This window comes from Hydra vulgaris, chromosome 09 (assembly GCF_038396675.1).
Source record: "Hydra vulgaris chromosome 09, alternate assembly HydraT2T_AEP".
Lineage (NCBI taxonomy): Eukaryota > Metazoa > Cnidaria > Hydrozoa > Anthoathecata > Hydridae > Hydra > Hydra vulgaris.
The window spans coordinates 40,275,001-40,297,428 of record NC_088928.1 but is presented as its reverse complement, the minus strand read 5'-3'; the positions used below and the strand labels follow the sequence as shown (position 1 = coordinate 40,297,428).

The 22,428-nt window shown below is 28.3% G+C and overlaps 1 protein-coding gene across 1 annotated transcript in view; it reads right to left on the bottom strand.

Annotated features, from left to right (window-relative positions):
• The window catches only part of LOC100214432 (glycogen phosphorylase), a 45,647-nt gene that overhangs the window by 19,164 nt on the left and 4,055 nt on the right, over positions 1-22,428 (bottom strand). The window contains exons 2-7 of the mRNA XM_065805695.1: positions 21,583-21,684; positions 19,798-19,980; positions 11,708-11,960; positions 11,436-11,518; positions 10,920-11,063; positions 58-150 (exon numbers count right to left, since the gene is read on the bottom strand). Of these exons, the coding sequence (XP_065661767.1) occupies positions 58-150; positions 10,920-11,063; positions 11,436-11,518; positions 11,708-11,960; positions 19,798-19,980; positions 21,583-21,684 (858 nt within the window). The remainder of the gene's footprint in view (positions 1-57; positions 151-10,919; positions 11,064-11,435; positions 11,519-11,707; positions 11,961-19,797; positions 19,981-21,582; positions 21,685-22,428) is intronic.

Here is a 22,428-nt window from a genome sequence, read left to right as displayed (position 1 = left end):
ACCCAAATAACTTAATGTAAATACCATCTAAAAACTTAAAAATAAGTGTAAACTTACTGTATCCCAAGGAAGTTTCTCTTCATCCAAAAAAATTCGCATTAGTTCAGGGACAGCAAAAGAAGGATGAGTATCATTAAGTTGAATAGCTACCTTAAAATAAAATAAAATTTTTATTAACATGGATTATAAAATTGCAATAACAATAAATAAAATTAATAACATAAACATCTTGACAGTAGCTTGTCATTTTTTAGCCTTGCATAAAATTTCATATATCTTTATCGTCAATGCATGAAAAAAAAAAGTAGGAAAAACTGGTTTAAACTTGAGTTTCAGGAAAAAAAAATTTTGGGCACATAAACTTTGTTGTGAGTGTGGAAACAAAAATAATTGAACAAAATATAATTTGGTACAGTAAAAATGTTTCAACAATAATTGGAAAAGTGTTTTTAAAATTAATAGACAAACATTTCCCTCCTTTTAATAAATTACACAAAATTTTTAACAGAAATACTATTAAAGTAAGCTATAGCTATACAAAAAACATGGAAAGAATTATTAAAGGCCATAATTTTACATTGATTAATAAAAATGAGTTTCTTAAAGAAAAAAATACTAAAAATTATAATTGCAAACAAAAAATTGACTGCCCCATGAATGCAAAATGCTTATAAAAAAATATTATTTAAAAATGCATTGTTTCCTCAAAAAATAACCTTGATAAAAAATATATTGGCTTAACCAAGGGTAAATGGTAAAAACATTATGCCAACCACAAACAATCTTTTAAACATAAAAAATACTCAAAGAAACTATGCTTTAAAAATATATATGGCAACTAAAAGAAAAAAATATTAATTTTAATTAAACTAGTCTTTTCTAAAAACTGTGCCTGCCTATAATAACTTTTCCAAAAAATGCATACTATGTTTACAAGAAAAATTTGAAATTATTACTCATTTGGATAAAGGAAATTTACTAAACAAAAGGTCTGAATTAATTTCTAAGTGCAGATATGAAAATAAGTACTTTTTAAAAAATTATAAAAACAAATGGTCTAACTAAAATTATCCTAATCCTAAAGAATTCTTTTCACAATTAATTTTTTAATTATAATGCAGTTGATGCAACTTCCTGGTTCTAAAATAACTTGATTTATTATATACATGATTTATTAATTACACAGGCCTGCAATGGTTTTCTTCTTTAAAATCTGAGTAACGTTTTTTATAGTTTCTGATGTGCTGATTACGAGAAAAATAATAAAAAAAATCCAATTCGTCAGGATTTTTTGATATGGAATATTTAAGATTTTGCTTTAAAATGTTTGAGCGCCTACCTTTTGAAATGTCTAAAACGTTATTAATTTACTTCAGCTCAATTTTTATTACATATAATTAGTGTAAGGGAACATAGAAATTAACGCCAATTAGTAATTTGTTAATGACTACATAATAAGTATTAGTAATTCGCATCAAACATGTCAAAAACGGGTCATTATGGCTTAATTTAGTAATGAGCTCATTATTACATAATGATTTGGTAATATTAACTAATTGTTGTGAATATTATTAGAAAAGGGTGTAATTAAGATAAACCAAAGGATTTTTGTATAAGGACCCGCACTGATTTAGAAATTTAACAGTTGAAGTGCGCATCTTGCAACATAAACTTTAAAATGGCATCGCGAAGTTGTTTAAAACTGGTGATAAAACAACGAAACAGTATTACAGACTTTGTAAAAAATATTTATAAAAGTTATTTTGGACTCGTTTTAAGTAACCAAGACAAAACTTGGGCACCTCATAAAATTTGTACGACTTGTTTATTAGAACTTCGCAAGTGGTCAAAAGGACAGAAAAATAGCTTCAAAATCGTTTCGCCTGTGCTATGGAGAGAGCCTAACGACCATGTTAAAGATTGCTACTTTTGTTGTTACATAACTGGATACAATTCAAAAAATAAAAGGGACATAAACTATCCAAACGTGTCATCAGTTACGCCTGCAATATTTGGCGATTCAAAAATGGTGCAGCCCCCGGTTCCAGCTCTACAAATTGAAATTTCTGACTGTGATATAGAGGAAGAGGATGTACACCAATCTGATCCTGAATTTCATAGAGATTCTGATGCTTGTCAGCTCTTTTTACAGTCACATTTAAACGACTTGACAAGAGATTTGAATCTTCCCAAAGATGCAGCGGAACTCCTTGGATCACGATTAAAAGAAAGAAATATGCTTGCACCTGGTACTTTATTTTCATGGTACCGTCACAGAGAAAAAGATTTTCTTCCATTCTTCGCTGAAGATGAAGATTTAGTGTTCTGTAAAGATATTCCAGGCTTGACGAAAATGTACAACATTGAATACGATCCTAATGAGTGGAGATTGTTTATTGACTCCTCAAAAAGAAGTTTGAAAGCAGTTCTTCTGCATAATGGGAATACATATGCCTCGTTACCTGTTGCACATTCTGTCCATTTAAAGGAATGTTATGAAAATTTGGAAAAGCTTTTGACTAATATAGCTTATGAGCAACACGGTTGGATGTTGTGTGGAGATTTGAAAATTATAAGCATGCTACAAGGCCAACAAGGTGGTTATACAAAATACCCGTGCTTTCTTTGCGAGTGGGATAGCCGGGATAAACAACATCATTGAACCAAAAAGGAATGGACTCCAAGAACTGAACTAACCCCAGGATTCAAAAATGTACTTAAACAGAGTTTGGTTCCCAGAGAAAAAGTTTTACTGCCACCATTGCACATCAAATTGGGTATAATGAAGCAATTTGTAAAGGCTTTAAATAAAGAGGGGGAAGGCTTCAAATATCTGCATTCAGTTTTTCCATCTTTATCAGAAGCTAAGATAAAAGAAGGAATTTTTGTCGGCCCTGATATTAGGAAATTAATGTCGGATGAAAAGTTTGATGAAAAACTTAATGATATCGAGTTGCAAGCATGGCAGTCATTTAAGGAAGTGGTGACAAAATTTTTGGGGAACAATAAAAGCTCCGACTATAAAGAAATAGTGGCCAAAATGATTTCCGATTTGGGTGTAATGGGTTGTAATATGAGCATTAAACTTCATTTCTTAAATTCTCATATTGATTACTTCCCAGAAAATCTAGGAGCCGTTAGCGAAGAACAAGGCAAAAGATTTTACCAAGATTTAAAAGAGCTTGAAGGAATACCAACATGATGGCGGACTATTGTTGGTTATTGAAGCGCGACAATCCAAACCGGAAATTTAAGCGAAAATCGCACAACCGAAGCTTCCAGGAGAAAAGGACCAGGTTCCACAAATGAAATTTAAATGTTATTTAGACTAGTGTTAAGTTGTTATTATATTTTAGTAGTTTTTTAAGTTAAAAATAATGTTCTGTTTTAAATATATATTTTTTTATGTGAAATCTTCTGTTTTTTTGCTATTTTCTATCTGTGCCTTTTTTGAAAAATCTGGAGGTGATAGAGAAAAACTAAGTACATATTCGTAATCAGCGCACCAAAATACCCTAGAATCAGCTATCAAATTTTAGAAAGGAAGTTATGACTCTCATTTTGCAGGCCTGTGTTATACTATACAATTATTATATACAAATTTTTTGATGTTCAGGCATTCTTCTGATGAACCTACTGATGGAGAAAGAAGTTGTTGAAGAAAAAAATATATATATTGAAAAAAAAAAATCTGTCTTGATAACATTAAAGTATTATTTTTGCATTCCCAAACAAATTTTGAAAGTTTAGTAGAGTTGGCCTTACTTTCATAAACAAAAGAGTTTTTATGTTTATAGCACCTGTCTTTAAAGGTTTTCTCAGTAAGCCCATTGTAATAATATCCTTCTTCTTTATGGTGAGTTTTTACGTTGCAAATATAACTAAGATTTTTTGTAAGGCATTTTCCGTTGAGTGGGCATAAGGTGGTTTGTCGACAATTGCCTAATTGATTGGCATTTTTATGAGAATTAAATATCTTTTTATTATGAGAAGTAATAATACTCTTTATGTTTGGAAGGCAGTTATAACTAAACTTTAAGTTGTTTCGATTAAAAAGTTTGTGAAATTTGTGGTCTTTAGGGAAACATTTATCAATTGTACTAAAAAATGTTTTGGCTACATTTGTTCTGACATTGAGTGAATAAGGTGGGTTAAACCAGATAATGTTTCTTTTTCGAGATTTTGTATTATTTTTCTGGATATTTGGAATGAAATTGATCTTAACTTTGAATCCACAAGAATTGAGAGCATTATTATAAAATGGTGCAGCTCTATCAAAAGCTTCTTTGCTTTAAGATATATTACTTATGCGATTAAAGATCATTTTTGGTATCGATTTCATAATGGTTGGTGAATGATTGGAATTAATGTTAATATATAAAGGATTATCTCCTGGTCTTCTATAAGGTTTAAAAGAGTTTTCAGAAAGGTTAAATGTGATATCAAGAAAATTTACAGTTTTTAAGTTTGGTCTGATAGTGATGTTAATATTAAAATTGTATTTAAAATTTTTATTAGATTTTTCTTTATTCTTTCCAATTGAGGACCATTGATATTATAAAAACATCAAAGACCATCATCTCTATATAGGTAGTATTAAGACCATATTCTTTGGCAATAGTGTATAAGATATTGAGGTCAACTAGTTTGCATAATTTGGCTCCATCAAAACTAACCATGGTGACATCAAAGTTAGGGTTCGCTGACTTTTTAATCCACATATTATTTCCTGAAAAAAGTAATTTCCTGGTGTGGTAAATAATTTCAAGTGATTTATCAGAAATTTTGGTGGACTGTTTTGCATGGTTTACAGAATCTTGAAGAAGTTATTTCAAAATTGAAGGGTAAAACTCATCAATATCATACTGAATGAAAGTACATTTATTTTTTTTGGGTATGGATCACGGCCTACTTAATAACAGGCCTGAAAGACGCGCAAAAAAAAAAAAAAACTGTAGGCGGATGTTTGTCAAAACAAAAATGGAGAAAGTTTTGTGGTTTTTTTAGTTATATTTTTAGTGTTTATATATATATATATATATATATATATATATATATATATATATATATATATATATATATATATATATATATATATATTCAGTCATGTATATAGATATAATGCAGTAATGTATTTACATAATATGATATACTACACAATATATATTTAAAATCAATTGCTTATAATTATTTGATAGTCAATATTATTTTATTTGTATTTTATGTATTTAGTAATCTTTCAAAACAAAAATTACTATATCATGCCTTTTAAATGTTGTGTGACTGGTTGTAGAGGAAACTATGATAAAGAACATAAAGTTAAACTTTTTCGATTACCAAACAAAAACCGTAATCCTCAAGAAAGAGAAAGATGGATTAGATCTATTCCAAGAGAAAACATTCCAAATAGTCCAAATACATTCATTTGTGAAAATCATTGGCCAGTTAATTATGAAACTTGTCAAATTCATGGTAAAATTCGTCCCTTAAATCCACCAACTATTTTCATCTGTGTATTTCAAAGTCAAATTCCTACACCTCCACCAACAAAAAGAACAACAACAAAATCACTACCATCTACGCGTAACATGAAACCTGATGAAATTTCAGCTCACTTGGATTTGTATGAAATTAGTTGTTTTGATGATCTTTGCCTAAAAGTAAGCAAAGAAGTTATTCCATTTCCAGTAACATCTTTTACAGTGGATGATGGTTTAATAATCCAAAGTAAGGATTATATTGATACCTCTGCTATTCCACAGTTTCTTTTAAAAGTTAAAATTGATATGCGATTTGAAGGTTTTCATTTTGGATCTAGATGCTCTATTATACCACTGTGCAGTAATCGAATACATAAAATTACATCTTTCTTACAAATTTTAGAAGCTATTAGATATTTACATTCCGTTGAAATGGATCATAAAAAAAACATTATCCTACAACAAGTTGTTAGCATGCATGCATTAACATTTGTTGGTAATAAAAAATATTCTCCAGAAATTCTAAGTAGGGCTTTTGAGTATTTTTCAATTTCAAGATCTCTTTACAGTCGTATTAGAGATGACTATGAAATGCCAAGTATTGTAACACTTGGTAAACTTATATCTAAGGTTAGTAAGCTAGAGGATTTTGATTTCCTCAACAAATATTTTATGCAACTAGAAGATCCTCGTCAAAAAAATGTAATTATTATAATCGATGAAGTTTATGTAAAACCACAACTAACGTATCAAGGAGGTAACTTATTTGGAAAAGCAGTAAATAATCCAGAACATTTTGCAACCACTGTTTTGAGTTTTATGATTTGCTCATTATTAGGAGGAAAGAGGTTTTTGTACAAAGCACTGCCAGTGTATCGTTTAAGTGCTGATTTTCAATATGAACAAGTTGTAAATATGTTAAATTTGATTCGTTCATGTAATGGCATTACTGTTGCAATTTTATGTGATAATAATAAAGTAAATCAATCATTCTTTAAAAAATTCAATTTGATTTCTCCATGGCGCACAACTGAAAACATTTTTTTGCTCTATGATTATGTACATCTAATCAAATCTATCAGAAACAATTGGTTAACTGAAAAAATGCAAGAGTTAAAGTATTCTGACTGCGGCCTTGAAAAAACTGCAAAGTGGGTTGACTTGAAGAAGCTGGTTGAGTTAGAAAATAATTCTATTGTGAAACTATCAAAGCTTAATGAAATTTCTATCTGTCCAAAACCTATAGAACGACAGAATGTTGCTTTATGTCTTAAGATTTTTTGTGTTGAAACGTTAACTGCATTAAAAATTCATCCAGAAATTCAGGATTCAGGTGGAACTGTTGATTTTATAGAAAAAATTGTAGACTTTTTCAAAATCCTAAATGTAAAAAGTCAGTTCGAAGACGTTAAAACTAAAGACTTAAAAAGGGCTGTCTTTGATAACCCTAACGATCAACGATTAGATTTTTTACTTGATATAGCAAGTATGTTTGAAAAAATGGTTCCTAAAAAACAAGGACAAAGAGTAAAACAACTTACCAAAGATACTGCTCTTGCTCTTGCATACACGAGTAGAGGACTGGTTGAGTTAACTAAGCATCTCCTCAGCACTTCACACGAATATGTATGTCTAGGAAATTTTTCTAGTGATCCCATTGAAAAAATGTTCAGTAAGCTACGTCAAGGTTCTGGTGGAACATATTTTATTAATGTTCAACAAGTTTTACAAAAAGTAAACATTAAGAAAACAAAGCTTCTCCTTGATTTAAACACAGATTTTGATGGAATTCAAACATGTTGTGAACATGCTTGTTTGAAATGTGGATTTTTGCTAAATGATGACAATACCTTCAATGTGTTTCATAATCTTTCAAATATGGAGTTAGCCTTGTCTAAGTCTGTAAAAATGGCTTTAGTTTATATTGCAGGATACATCAGTAGAAATGATGTAGATGAATATGATACGCAGTTCTATTACAACGAATTTGGAGAATTTACTAAAGAAATCAACAGAGGAGGCTTGAAGATACCTGGAGACAATATGTGTCAATGGGTGATTTATTGCTATGTATTTTTTCATCACATCATGTCATCAGTTTGTAGGACAAGTTTTATAAATATAACAATGATGGTAGCAGAATTTTATGGATTTGAAAACATAGATAAGTTTCATGGAAAAATACTATCTAACATATTATTTAACAACTATAGCAAGCTTTACTCACCTCGATCGACAAAAGAACCAGCTTTAAAAGTACTTAAATTGTCACAAAAATGATCATTGCGGAGCAGAAATGTAAATGTATGTAAAATATGTTTTGTGAAGTTGTAGGGTTTGTGAAATTTGAAAAGATATTATTAAAGAAAAGTGTTGTTTTTTTTAGTAATCGATTAAAAAATGTTATCTTATTGTAAAAGGTTTTTAAAATAAACAGCTCTCAAAATTTGAAAACAAGCAATTTAGCAGCTAGTGTAGCGAATTTTAAATTTTAACTCAACTTATTTGTTTACAAAATTGTTTAAATCGACATATTTGTTTACAAAATATCCGCCTACAGTTTTTTTTTTTTTTTGCGCGTCTTTCAGGCCTGTTATTAAGTAGGCCGTGGTATGGATTGAACCATTTTATGACGTTGTTTGTGCTGTGCCATTGGAGTACAATGGTAGCATTCCTAACTTTACTATTGATGTCATCTAATAAAATTTTACTTACTTTTTTGAGTTCAGGTTTAGTTGGATTTATTAATCGGCACTGTGTATAGTTGGGGAAATTATCCTTATAATTTTTTAAGCAGGGATGCAGAGTCCCAAAAAGACTCCGGCTTTATATCTCTACTTTTTCCAAGTCTGTAGTGTCCAGAAGCTCTAAACATGTTTGTTGACTTATGATATGCGACAAGAAAAAAATTCATGAGATTTAAAGACTTGAAACTTATTGTTTTTAAGCCCGGAGTCCTGGAGTACCGGAGTCCTTGCCGCTATTATACTTAAGGACTCCGGGCTCAAAAAATAATTGTTCCTCAACCTAAAAGTCTTCACTTTTTTACTATTAGTAGTCCATAAACTTATTTATATTTTTAGAGCTCCTGGATACCAAAAACTAGGATAAAGTAGTCTTTTTGTGACTTTCAAATCCGGAGTCCTTTTTGGGACTCCGCATCCCTGCTTTTAAAGTAATGAATGCTGTATTCATGGCTAGACACTCTAGTCTATCATCTATGCCCAAGTCTTTTGCTATGATTTTAGCATCTGTGTTAATGATGTTATATTGTGTGATATTAAATTTTTTAAAGGTTTTAGTAATATTTTCAGTATAAAGTTGATTACGAAGGTTTATCTAGCTCATACAGGTTTCTTGATTTATCAGCAAAAACATTACTTGAAGATTTTATTTTTACTATGTCAGTTTGCAATTGCTTTTGAAAATTGTTTTGATTTGTAGATAATAAAATGTTTTTAATTAACTTAATTAAATCGTTTTCAAAACTTACTAAATCGGGATGTTGCAGTGGAGATTTTCTCAACTTGAGATCAAAATTATAGGCAGGCTCTTGATTAAGATTATTTTCGTACATCAAAGCTTTCCATCTCATTTGCTTTATTAGTGACTTGACTTTCTCCGTTAGGCAAATTAAGTATTGTTTTTTAGATGGTAATGGTACATTCTTTAATGAATAGTTGAAATAATGATTTTCCATAACTGTAATTATTTAACATAACTGAAGATATTAGAGAGTGCTCAACATAAAGGAGCGATATATATATATATATATATATATATATATATATATATATATATATATATATATATATATATATATATATATGTATATATAAATATATATATCAAACTTTGTGATAAAGCATTAGACATTAGACGTTTTTCTTACTCGAAAGAGCTAGCGTCTCTTGTGCCATTTACCAACTGTAATAGCGGCAGCTTGCAGCCTAGTTGGAATTAAAGAATTAAAAAAACGGCACACTGTTGTAAAGTTTAAATTACAAATACATGCAATATGCTCATTACTTAAAATTATAATAAATTTATATAAAATTAATAAAAAAACGTTTGAATTTTTATAAAATTATTCTTTTGACAACAAATTATGTCACTTTTATTTACTTTGACATTTGTCCAACATTTCTGTGTTGCCTTAAAGCCAAAATAATTAAATTAATTGTAAATAAAACATTTTTAATTACCGCAAAAACGCAAACTTAATTGACTTGAATATTTTTTTTAATACAGAATGTGTTTTAAACAAGTAATTCAGAGTTTTCTTTGTGCTGCATTATTTATCAAAGTTCATGTTTTAAAGTTTTAAGGCTTGGAGAGCGTTGCAGTAATATTTAAAAAAAAGTAGAGGCTTAAACTGAAGGCTAAAAAAAAATTTAAAGGTTAAAAGTTACAGTCTTTATGATGGTTTTCAAACAAAGTAAAATAAGAATAAAAATTTACTAAAATAAATGCTTGAAAAGTGAAAATAAATGCCAAACTTAATTCTTATCAAGAACTCTAATTTCACAAAATGAAATAAATTACCGAATTTTTAAGGTGTGGAAATTCATTTATCTAGAGAACTGATTAAAACAACAAAAAATGTAACAGCTTAGCCTTTGATCTTGATAAATTCACTTAATTTATTAGAAATCAAAACAAATTATATATCATTTAATAAATAGAGAATAAAATTTGAAGTTTACATATATTAATTAGACAATATTACGTAAAGAAAAATGCTAATAAAAAGCTCTATATACAGGGTTCATGGCAGTTTTAAAAATCCATTTTCCCTGAGTTTTCCCTGATAATTCCCTGATTTTTCTATACTTTTAAGTATTTTTTCCCTGAGTTCGTGCGGTGGAAAGTATATATTTTTCCCTGTTTATTTTGAAGATATATAACTTTCACAACTGAATCCTGGTTTCCAAAACATATAGTTACTACAGTAATCCATTTATCTAAACATATAGCTACTATATATTATAAATGTTATAAAACCACTGTAGTGAGCAACTTTTAATATTAAATAAGCTTCAAAAGCTGGATACTGCAAAGTAACTTTAATCTAAATATTAAAATAAAAAATATTCCCTGAGTTTTCCCTGATATTAAAGATTTTCAAGAAAAATTCCCTGACTTTTCCAGGTATTCCCTGATTTTCTAAATTTTAAAAACTTTTCCTTGGTTTTCCAGGTTTTCCCTGAGTGCCATGAACCCTGTATATAGGTCATTTTTATATATTTTATATATATTATGTATATATTTAAAAGTAAAAATAGAAATAAATGATAAATAATAAATGACATAATGGTGGACAAAACAACAATGACATCCACTGTCAATTTAAAGCAATAAAATTATATCTTATTTTCCTTATTTTTTTACATATTCACCTATTTTATACCAACAAATAAATTTAGAAAAATTTCATACTTTATCAGGAAACATAGATATATCATAATTCATTTCTGAGGCATGAACACACTCTGCCCTTTTAAAGCGACGAATGATATCCTGTAGCGTTGCTGAAACCATCAAGTATTCTTGTTTTAACCTTAATTCTTTTCCTTCAAACATCTAAAAACAATAATAATCTAAAAATGTGTGTAAAGAATTTAATTAAAAAGTACAAAATAAAACAACAGTTGTTTACTTTTTCCTGTTTAAAGACCATTAATTGATCATAAATATTTGTAATATATTTTTTATTTCACACTTTTACAAATTAAAATGCTACAAATTAGCTGTGAAACTGTATAAAATTAAAATTCCAAAATAAAATAAACTCAATAAAATAGACAGGTTCCTTTCTTATAACATAATTGATCTAAATGTATTATTTTTTACAATATAAAATTACTACATTAAATTTAATATATTATAAAATTTTAATTTTTGAATTTTTAAGAAAAAACCTTAAAAAACAAAACAAAACAAAAAAAAACGTACATTGTCATTAGGATATAATACTCTTGTTATATTTTCTGCTTCATTTCTGTCTAGGACAGCAGCAATATAATCTCCTTTTTGAACTAAATAAGTAATAAATTTTATTTATCTCCAAACATAATAAGAGGTTACACATAGCCTAATCATAAATTATCATAAATTGATTCCAAAAAACAATTCAAAAGCATGTGCAACTATGCAATTAATAAAAAACTTTAAAAAATATGAATTAAAAATAAAAAATTCAAACTTAAATAATTCATAACACATACAGTAATTCAAATCAAAATCTTTTGACGATTTTGCAGACCAAAACCGCATTGTGTTACAAACTGTATCCTTTCCATAACCAGGCACTGGTATATCATAAGCAATAGCATTGACAACTTTTGTGTCATGCCAAGTGTATTGAAAACCATCTTTATCACAACTTACTTTACCATAAAAATGAACAGGAAGAGAATATTCAGCACGTGAATGTTCCCAATGATTACCGAATCGTAACCAATCATCAGGAATTTCAATCTAAAATATTTATAATTAAAGCAATTAGAAATAATCAGAGATGAGGAGTCGGAGTCCAAAGTCTGGGGTCCCATAGTCCCATTTTTTGCCAGGAGTCTAGAGTCTCCGGATTCCATGAGTCAGGACATGGGAGTGGGAATATGAGGGACCATGGGGGACTCGGGATGGACCATGAGTCCATGACTTGGGAGTCCATGAAGATTATAGATCTCTGGAACCCAGGAAATTTATTTTTTAATTTATAAGGTGTTCCAAGATAGAGGTGTTCACTGGATTTTGAGGGGGCTAAAACTTTATATGGTCATAAAAACTGAACGCTAAGAAATTATTGCATGAAATTTGAAATTTATTGATAAATATAAATTTAGATAAAAAATAGTAGAGAAAATGTTTTATAAACTCGTTGCTTGCATGCTAAGAGCTGGGTAGGCTCAAAAATTAGGGGTTTTTTGTTTTCAAGCTCCAATCACCAATATTCTTTGCAAAACATCCTCATTTGACATAAGCATGAATATACAAAAGTTTGGAGTTTGCACAATGCCTTTAAGTGTCAAAATTCAAACATCTAAAAACCCAATGTACACCTCTTCAAGAAGAACAAACAGTCTTGTCACAAAGCACCACATTAGAGGATTTAACAAAAAAGTTTACGTCTCCTTGTCTACTTGATTTGAATCTTGTTTACTTGACCAGGTTTGGCATTGGTTTGGATTTGGTTTGCTAATATGTAGATAATTTTGAAATCATTTTAAAAGTTTAACGTATTTAAAAATTTTTGCTATTGATTTATTTCTAGGACAAAGTGACAGGCAAAATGACACTCTTCAATGCTTGCTAAGATAATTAAATAATCTTAAAAAAGTCCAATGAAACCATTTTATGTAATAGCAGTTGTAATTAAAAAGTTGCAGATTTAAATCCGCAGTTTGCTAGAGAAAACACAAAATTAAACTTTTCATAAAAGTTGCTACAGATAGTGGTCATATTTTTTGATAGAAGACTAAATTAGTTTTTTTATTATTATATAAGGGCTCTTCCATAAAGTATGCGGGCAAGTATGGGGGATGAGGGTTACTCAAAAGCATAAAGAAGCATACAAGGTAGGAGAAATGTTAAAGAAAGCAAGTACACACGCAGTATTTCTAAATCTCTATCTCTCCTAAAACTTGATTTCTCTTTTTTAAAAAAACAAAAACAACCATGATTTATTATTATTTATTAACAAATTTTATTAAAATAAAATTTGTTTTTAAGTTTGCATTATAAAGTTAAAATAACAAGTCTAGCTAGTAAATAATGTCCTAATCAGCTCACAAAAAAACCTTAAAAAGCTTATACAAATACTTCAACAAGCAAACAAAAATAGTAATCTTAGGCAATTGTGGCGAGTAACATCTTCCTAATGTGCATTGAACACATTAAAATGAAAATTTATAAATACTTTGCACCATAGGAAATAACTTGCACATATTTTAAAAATTTAACCCATTAAAAGTAATTATGTACCTCCTTAAAGTTTCAAGAAATGCCAGCTTTGTCATTGCCCATAACTCAAGTAAGTATTGAAAACTGTTTTCCATTTTAAAGCACACCATCACAGTTTCTTTACACCTGTGCTAACTGATTATATGGATTTTTGATGTATGAATGAGTGTTTTTTTTTTAATACTATATAGTTTTTTGATGAAGTATATAGTAGATTCATTTTTTCTAATGACTTTATAATTTAACTTGTAGTTAACAAAGCAACTGTAAAAACAAATGTATGGATCATAATCTAAACTAAATAATCTGGAACTAATTCTTTTTACTATGCTTTTGTCAAAGAAGACTTTAAAGCAATTATAAGAACTTTTGATGGTGCTTTTGTCAAGAATGTCTAAGAATTGGTCTTGAATAATGAATGCATAAAATAATACAACTTTCCTTTTCATTTTGACAAAAAGTTTTTGTCTGAGAACAAAATAACTATAAAAACTGGTGCATCTGAAAGAGTTATTTCACAAACTCGTGTGTGGGTGTTTAACAATAAATCCTTTCATGAACTATTTAATGCCGGTTGAGTCCACTGGGAAGCATTTAATGTTGTTTTACACACAAATTCTGTTACAGAATGAATTTAGGACTAATAAAATACTTTTAACAAAACTATTATTCTAATTAAAATATAATACTTGCTGGTTTAACAGTTTGCTATAAAAGAGTTTTCACGTGAAATGTACATTTTTCTCAATATTTTTTTGTTTTCTGAATTCATTTATTCTCATTAATTTTTATTACCCACTTAGCATCAATATTAGGATTATGGCACTGTTTCAGTTGCCAACCCTTTTATTTTATGATTGATTATGATTATATATAGATCTATATTTTTATGTATAAAAATATAGATTTGAAAATTTGAGGAAAGACAAATAGGGATTGGCGCAATTAAATGTACATGGTTAGGGTCAGGGTTAGGGTTTGGGCCAGAATCAATTAGAAACTAAAGGGTTTTGCTTTAAATAGTTTTTCTTTAAAGTGTTAAATAAAACTAGGCTGTTTTTAAGTTGACTAAGAAAAAGAATCTAATCGTATTCGAGTATAAAGAAAATAACCATTATTAGCATTTTTAGTGTAATTTTTAAAATTTCAACATCAAAATTAAAGTGCTTTCTTCAAATTTTTTCAAGTCAATGTTTTTATACGATTCTTAATCAGCATGAAATTCTCTATTGAAATCAATCATAAAATGATAGGGGTAAGCAACTGAAACAGTACCGAGATTATAAATTACCAAGTGTTTGAGCCTTGAAACATTTAACATCAAAAATGAATTCTCAAAATGATTAAGTTTTAAAAAAAAACTGTTTTATTGGTTGATGAACTTTACACTGATGTTACATTATTATATCAAAGTAGAAATATTTTTGGAAAAACAGTTAATTAATCTGAGAAGCTAGTTACTACAGTACTTTCATTGGTTCATGGTTAAAAATCTCTACAATAATTCTGAATTTTTAATGAGAGTTTTGCCAGTTTGTATGTTAACTAAAATTACATTAATTGTAGACGCCAACATTCTTTATGCAGTAAATTAATTGAAACTATCAGATATAAAAATAGAATCAACCAAAGCTTTTTCAAAAAAAGTAGACGGAAAACCTCGATTATGTCAAAAATGATAAAAGAGCATTAGAGTAAATGAACATAAAAGCCAAGAAATCTTCTTTTAAATCATGGCAAACAAGTTACTAACTAGAAAAAGAAAGTAAAAACTTGCTGACAAGCCAAGAAAATTAATTTGCATAAGCTATTGCTTTATAACAGTTTCATAAAAAATATGCAGATATAATTTATTTTAAATTATGATACTATTATACAAATTTTTTTTCTTTTTTTTATATTTACAATATAAGTATTAAAAAAATTTACTTAATAATCTCTAACGTTACTGTGCTTATTAAAAAAATCTTTAAATTAAAAAAAATTATAAATACTTTAGACAATTTTTTTTTTTTCTTTTTTAATGTTAATTCACCTCCCCAAGGCGGAGAAGGCCACTACATACGAGGAGGCTACTTAATTGTGGTTATAACCCTCTCTCAACTCTATAACTCCGAAACACGAACCTTGACGAACAAGGCCGCTGCGCGGAGAAACAAGTTGAGCGCGGTACTACCAGGGAATTACAGATTAGGCAAGTATCAAATAAAGATTCAATTACAGATTAGGCAAGTATCAAATAAATTACCCTTTGAACAAAAACACACAAAAATATATATATTTTAAAATTTTGTATATATTAAATATATAAACATTCATGCTAAATTTTATAACTCGCATTATAAAACTTTTAAAGTGGTTTTATGTATCTAGTTGTTTGTGCAAACCTATCTAGTTGCTTGTGCTAACACTTACACCTCTGCTCCCCTAAATTAGGGGAGCAGAGGTGTAAGTGCAAGCTATAGCTCACTATTCTGACCAAGACTTATGGAGCATATATTTTTATGACTATATGCATTATTCATCATTGTACATGTTTAATGGCTGACAGGAAATTGTGGTCTAATTGATTTGTTTTGTCATCTTCTATCAAACAGAAATAAAATTTTATTTTAAGTTTGGTTTTTTTGAAACACTAAATCAGATTTTGAAAAAATATATGTTCAACATATTATTATCAACATATTATTATGATATTAATGATATATCAACATATTATTATAATATTGGTAATCTTTACCCTTCAATACCAGTTAAAGAATCAATCGATATTTTATTAGAACAACTCCGTAACAGTCCTGTCTTTAATTCAAAATTATCGTTTTCAGAAATGAAAATACTTTTAGATTTGTGTTTGTCCAACTGTTATTTTTTACATGAAAGCAAAATACACACATTGAAAGATGTCGGTCTTATAGGTTTATCATTAATGGTAGTAATGACAGAGAGTTTTCTGCAACATTATGAAGAAAAAGCACTAACACAGGCACAATATCTTACACCACCAATATGTGTAAAATCATTTAAAAGGTATGTAGATGATATCCATTCCCGTTTTATTAATGAGGCAGAAGAACGTTTTCTTGACTTGTTAAATAATCAACACGCAAATATCAAATATACAATTGAAAAAGAAAGTGATTCACACACAATAAATTTTCTTGATCTATCAATAACAAATCCGGAACATATCTTTTTAATATCTATCGCAAAGATGCAATAACTAATGTGCAAATAAAGCCGCATTCTTGTCACAATCCAAAAATAATTTATGGTGTATTTAAAGGTTTTATCCAAAGAGCTCTTGCTAATGCAGTAAAGAACACATAAATCATGAATTAAAGTTTCTAACAGAAATGTTTATAGAAAATGATTATGATAAAAAAAAACTTCAAAACATTGTAAAAAAAATAAAAAACAATAAGCAAAATAACCAACAAAACAACAATAACATCAAAAAACTAGAACCTAATTATATTTCTCTACTATGGGTACCAAAATTAAGTAATCAATTAAAAAGATATTTAAAAATGCAGGCTATACTCTAGTTTTTAAACCACCAAAAAACCTTCAACAATTAATAACTCAAAAAAACAAGCCTCGACTTCCCAACAACTCTTACCCAGGAGTCTACAAACTGGAGTGTTCGTGTGGAAAGTTCTATGTAGGTGAAACAAAACTCAAGATTTCAACTCGCATTTGCCAACATCAAAATCAAACTTTTGAGGGAAAATGGAAAAATTCGGCCGTAGCGGGGCATTCCAGAAATTGCCATGGTGCCTTTGGCTGGAATAAAAACAACATGGTTAAAGTAGAGGTAGACTATTTTAAGAGAAAAGTGAGAGAGTCCTTGGAAATACAGTTTCACCAGTGTTCTCCAAATGAAGGCGGTTTGAATAAAGACGACGGTGATTATGTCACATCATCATTTTGGAAACCTTATTTTTCTTATTTAAGATGCAAGAACACAATACATTGAAGTTTTATTATTTGTTTGTTTTTTTAACGGTTTTTTATATTACTTGAATAACGAAGGTATATATAACCCTTAGAAATATTGTAAATTAATATAAAGTTATTTATAAGGATAAGTTTACATACTATACCAGATGTTTCAACTGAATTAAATTTTATAAAAACATATCTAAGATGTTAACTTTTAAAAATTATGTTTAACATGCTAAACTTGTTTTAAAATTAAATATAGACATAGAAGGAAATGGTCATGACCATAGTAAATGTGTAGTTATAGTATACTCACTATACAACCTAGAGATACAATGTTCAAACCCACCACACCCTTGCAAAGACTGCGTTCAACCTACTTCTTCATGCAACTTTCATGTTTCAGATTTATACTGTTGAAAGCTATAACAATAATTGAGAGAAAAACAACAAAAATAACTCTTTCCTTTTGCCTCTAACTGTAGTTGCTCCCTGGACCTAAGGGAGGAGAGTATACTTTAAAAACTTATCAAACAACTATATGATGATCAAATAATTTAATACCTATATAAAAAAATCAATTGAATTATTAACTAGATAGAAGAATATTTGAAATTAATAATTTTAAACTGCACACAATAATATAATCATTTTTTACTGCACACAATCATATAATCTTTTTTTTTTTTTAACATCCTTGCTTCCAACAAGGCTGCAAGCAACCACTATTAGAGTTGGAAGTTACTGAAAGAGAAAAGATGAAGATTGTAGAGCAAGATAACGATTGACAGACAACTTAAAAAATTGCAAACTATATGAATCAGGAAAGCAAGATGAAGGAAGCAAATTCCAAAGAACAGTTCGAGGAAAAAAACTAGAGGAATAAGAGTTTATGGAGCATTTAGGAACAGCCACAGTAAAAGGATGAGACTTAATTGAATGATGAGTAACAGGAGAATGAATTTTAAGGCACAAGAGACGCTAGCTATTTAGAGCAGTGCCCATTATAGTATTTGTAGAAAAGAGAAAGAGAAGCAACATTACGACAATGTGATAATGGTTGAAGGTTGGCTGCAAGAGCAGGTCCAACTATGTTTACAACGCATTTTTGCACCTTGTCTAAAAGAGAAAGGGCATCATTAGAAGATCCGCCCCAGATATGGCAACAGTATTCCAGGCTTGGACAGGAAGGCGTGCGATTTCACGCGATAGTATGACCACACAAACAGTTTTTATTTTTAAATCATTTTGAAAGCTTGACCGCGGCTGTTAAAATGCTTTGTTTACATTTTAAAAATGCGCCAAAAAAAAAAGTATCTAAGCTATGAGGAAACTTAAAAAAAAACTTACATGATTATTTTATATTTAACTTATTATTTTATATTTAATATATATACATATATATTAATATACCTATATAATATATTTATTTTTTTAATTTATAAAGTTATGCATATTTTATGATTATAAACGCTTATAAACTAATTCTATAATTTATTCTATAAACGCCGTTCATAGAAAATGTTAACGTTTTTCGTTGACGTATTTCTCACAAAAGAAACAATTTAGTTACTTTTTCTTTTGTTTTTACTACGAAGAATTGTTAAGAATCTTTTTTTGTTAAATGCGCGTATTTATTAAACAATCGTTAGAAGTAAGTTGTTACTTTTTTTAAAAGAGTTTCGTATAATATTATAAAAACATTAGCAACGATAAAAGTTTAAAAGTTCCAAACAAAATTATAAACTTAATTTAGCGTTATAGTTTATTATTTATTTTAGTCAAGTATTTTTTCGGTTTTTTTTATTTTAGTTTGAGTTAAGTTTTTTTTATTTTTCATTATTTTCTTCTAGGAAGATTTCTTTTCTTTTTTCAAAATAAATTTTGTTTAAGTTTATTTATTTAAGATAAAAGTTTCTTAAGTTAAGATAAAAGTTTTTTGGCGCATTTTTAAAATGAAAACAAACTAATGTAAATGTAAACAAAGTCTTAACAGCCGCGGTCAATTTTTCAAAATGATTTAAAAACAACAAATATTTGCGTGTTCATATTCGCACTCCAAATCGCACGCCTTCCTGTCCAAGCCTGTATTCCATGCAAGGCCAGATCTGAGATTTATAGAGATAGAGAATAGAATCTGGAGTAAGATAAGTGTTGAGCTTGATAAAGAGATGCAACCTTAGCAGATGTTAATTTTGCAATGGATTTGATATATGGTTTCCAAGAAAGATAGGAAGTAAGAGTTTATCCTAGAAGATGAAGGATAGATGACTCATCGAGTACATTACCGCTCATAAATATAATACTGTTCATAAATATAAAATCATAATTCACCTATATATTGACCAAACCCACATACTTGAACTTTTAACTATTTTATATAGTTGTTTATGTTAAAATTTTTTACCTGTTCTCCATGAGAAATCTTTTGCTTAAATAAGCCATAGTCATATCTTAATCCATATCCATAAGCAGGTATTCCTAGTGTTGCCATTGAATCCATAAAGCATGCTGCCAACCTCCCAAGACCACCATTTCCCAAACCAGCATCTTCTTCTTGATTTTCTAGCTCTTCTAATTCCAAACCAAGCTAAAAAAAGATTGTTTTTTTAAATATAATTTAGAAAAAATAAACTTAAAAAAAAAACTCTTTATTGTAATGCTGTTAAAAACTAACAGCATTACTCATGAAGGTTGTTTTTCTTTATTTATATAAAAATTACATAAAATTCTACAACCAATAGTAAAAAAAAGCACTTTTTATATTTCAAAAAGCACACAATTAAAGAAATCTGACTTAAATCAAATTGTATATTCATACATATATATCAAACATATTCATACATATCATCAATTATATATACAAAGAGTATAAAACATTAAAAATAAAAGTTTAAAGTTATTGAAAATAAAATTTATAACTTAATAAAATTTTTAAATAATATCAAATATATGTTATGTTACTAATTTAATTAAAACTTTAAAATAAAAGTTTAAGACATGATTGAAATGAGTTAAATATTAACATTTAAAGAGAAAAACCTAACCGGTTTTAACTAATCACATCCTTTTATCAAAATAATTTATCTTTTTATTAATCTATCTAATTATTAATTTATCTTTTTATTAAAACAAATTTTTGTCACTGAACAAACTTTTTTTATGAAAATGAGTTGTTTTTTCATTCAAATTACAGAAACATTAAGTAAGCATATTAAAGTATAATTTACTCTAAATATACTAACAATAATAATAACAACGATAAGCTGCGGCGAACAATAAAATATCGCTTGAAAGGGGTAGCAACCATTTAGCTCGTTGAATTCCATCGGTTTACTACTCTGTTACGGAAGAAAATGAGTCTAGTAGAAATAGCATGCATGTTGTTATTGAGGTCAGAAGCATTAAAGAACTCTTTGTATTGACGATGAGAGTGTTCTCTAGTTATTCGCACAGATGAATAGCCGATTTGTGGGTTAATCTAATAAATATTTTCTAAGTTATTTATAAATTTGAAGTTGTAGATTAAATCACCTCGATTGCGTCTTTCATTTAGTGAGGTAAGATGACGGTGTGCTAATCTGGCTTCACTGGATAACGCTTTGAGAGATGGAGTTGCTTTGGTGGCACAGTTTTGGACTTTTTCAAGTTTTTCAACGTTGTGTGCAGAAAGATAATTCCACACAGAAGCAGCATACTCAAGGTTAGGTCTGACCAGCGATGTGTAGAGCCTCTTCCAAACTTGTGCATTTTTATAAATAAATAATTTCTTTAGTTGACCGAGGACAGAGTTAGCTTTTGATGATATTATTTCAACATGTGTATCCCATTTGAGTTTGTGTGAAATGCAAATCCCAAGATTTCTTTCACTGTACGAGGAATCAAGAAGTTGTTTCCCTTGCTGAGTCAAGATATAGTATTGGTGGTTAGGATTTTTGCTTTTGTTAAAGCGTAAGATAAGACACTTTTTGTAATTAAATCGTAAGCGCCAGGTTAGAGTCCAAGACACAATGTGATTTATATCCATTATATATTACATACAAAACATTTTACGATGTTTTCAAATTTGTTATTAAGCATAATTAATTTACTAATTAATTATGCCTAATAACAATTTAAAGTTATAAGTATATAATAACAATTAAAATCATATAAACAAAATATTGAATTTTTTTTTTAATAAAAATTTTACCTGATACATAGCTTCATCACATTCATTAAATATCCCTAAATTGGTCATCATATTTGTTAAACTTCTTCCAAGATAGTATTCAAGAGACAAGTAATAGACACGCTAAAAAATAATCTACTTTTTAAATTGTTCAGTAGGCTTACCAAAAAATAAATATATTAGAAGTATTTTTTGTTGGTAAATTTTATTGCATGAAATCAAAAAAATTGAAGTTTAATAAAAAAGCTTTTTCATCGTCTTAACAAATATTGTTTAAAATAAATTTGTTAGATGAATAGTAAGAATAAATAAATAGAAGTAATTTATTTAAACAACCATTAAAAATTCACTTAAAAAAAAGCTTTTTTATATTACATTAAAAAACATAGTTTCATTTAATAAAATCTAAAAAAATAATCTTTATTGAAATGATTATTATTTTTAAAACTCTTATAACTTTGATTTCTCAAAAATTTCTCAAAAATTAGTTAAAATAAATTTGGAGGTATCACAAAAGTGCTAAAACAGGCCTTAAGATTTTATTGTGTAACGAAAACATGTAACACTAATAAATGTAACTTCAACACAGCTTTGACATTTATATAGTTAAAAGTTAAATTGCATCATTAGCATATTTTAAAGTACATTAAAATTAAATTTAACTTTAAACCAAGTCAAAAAATCATTTAAACTAATTTAACTAAAATTACAAATTTCGGTATTTGAAAAAGATTATATTTCCTTGTAACAATTTATTTCTTAGAACAATCTTATTCTTTTTATTTAATATAATAATTATTTAACTTATTTTTTTACTAATGTTTTTAATGTAATATTTTTAAATGATTATAAACAATTTATAGAGAA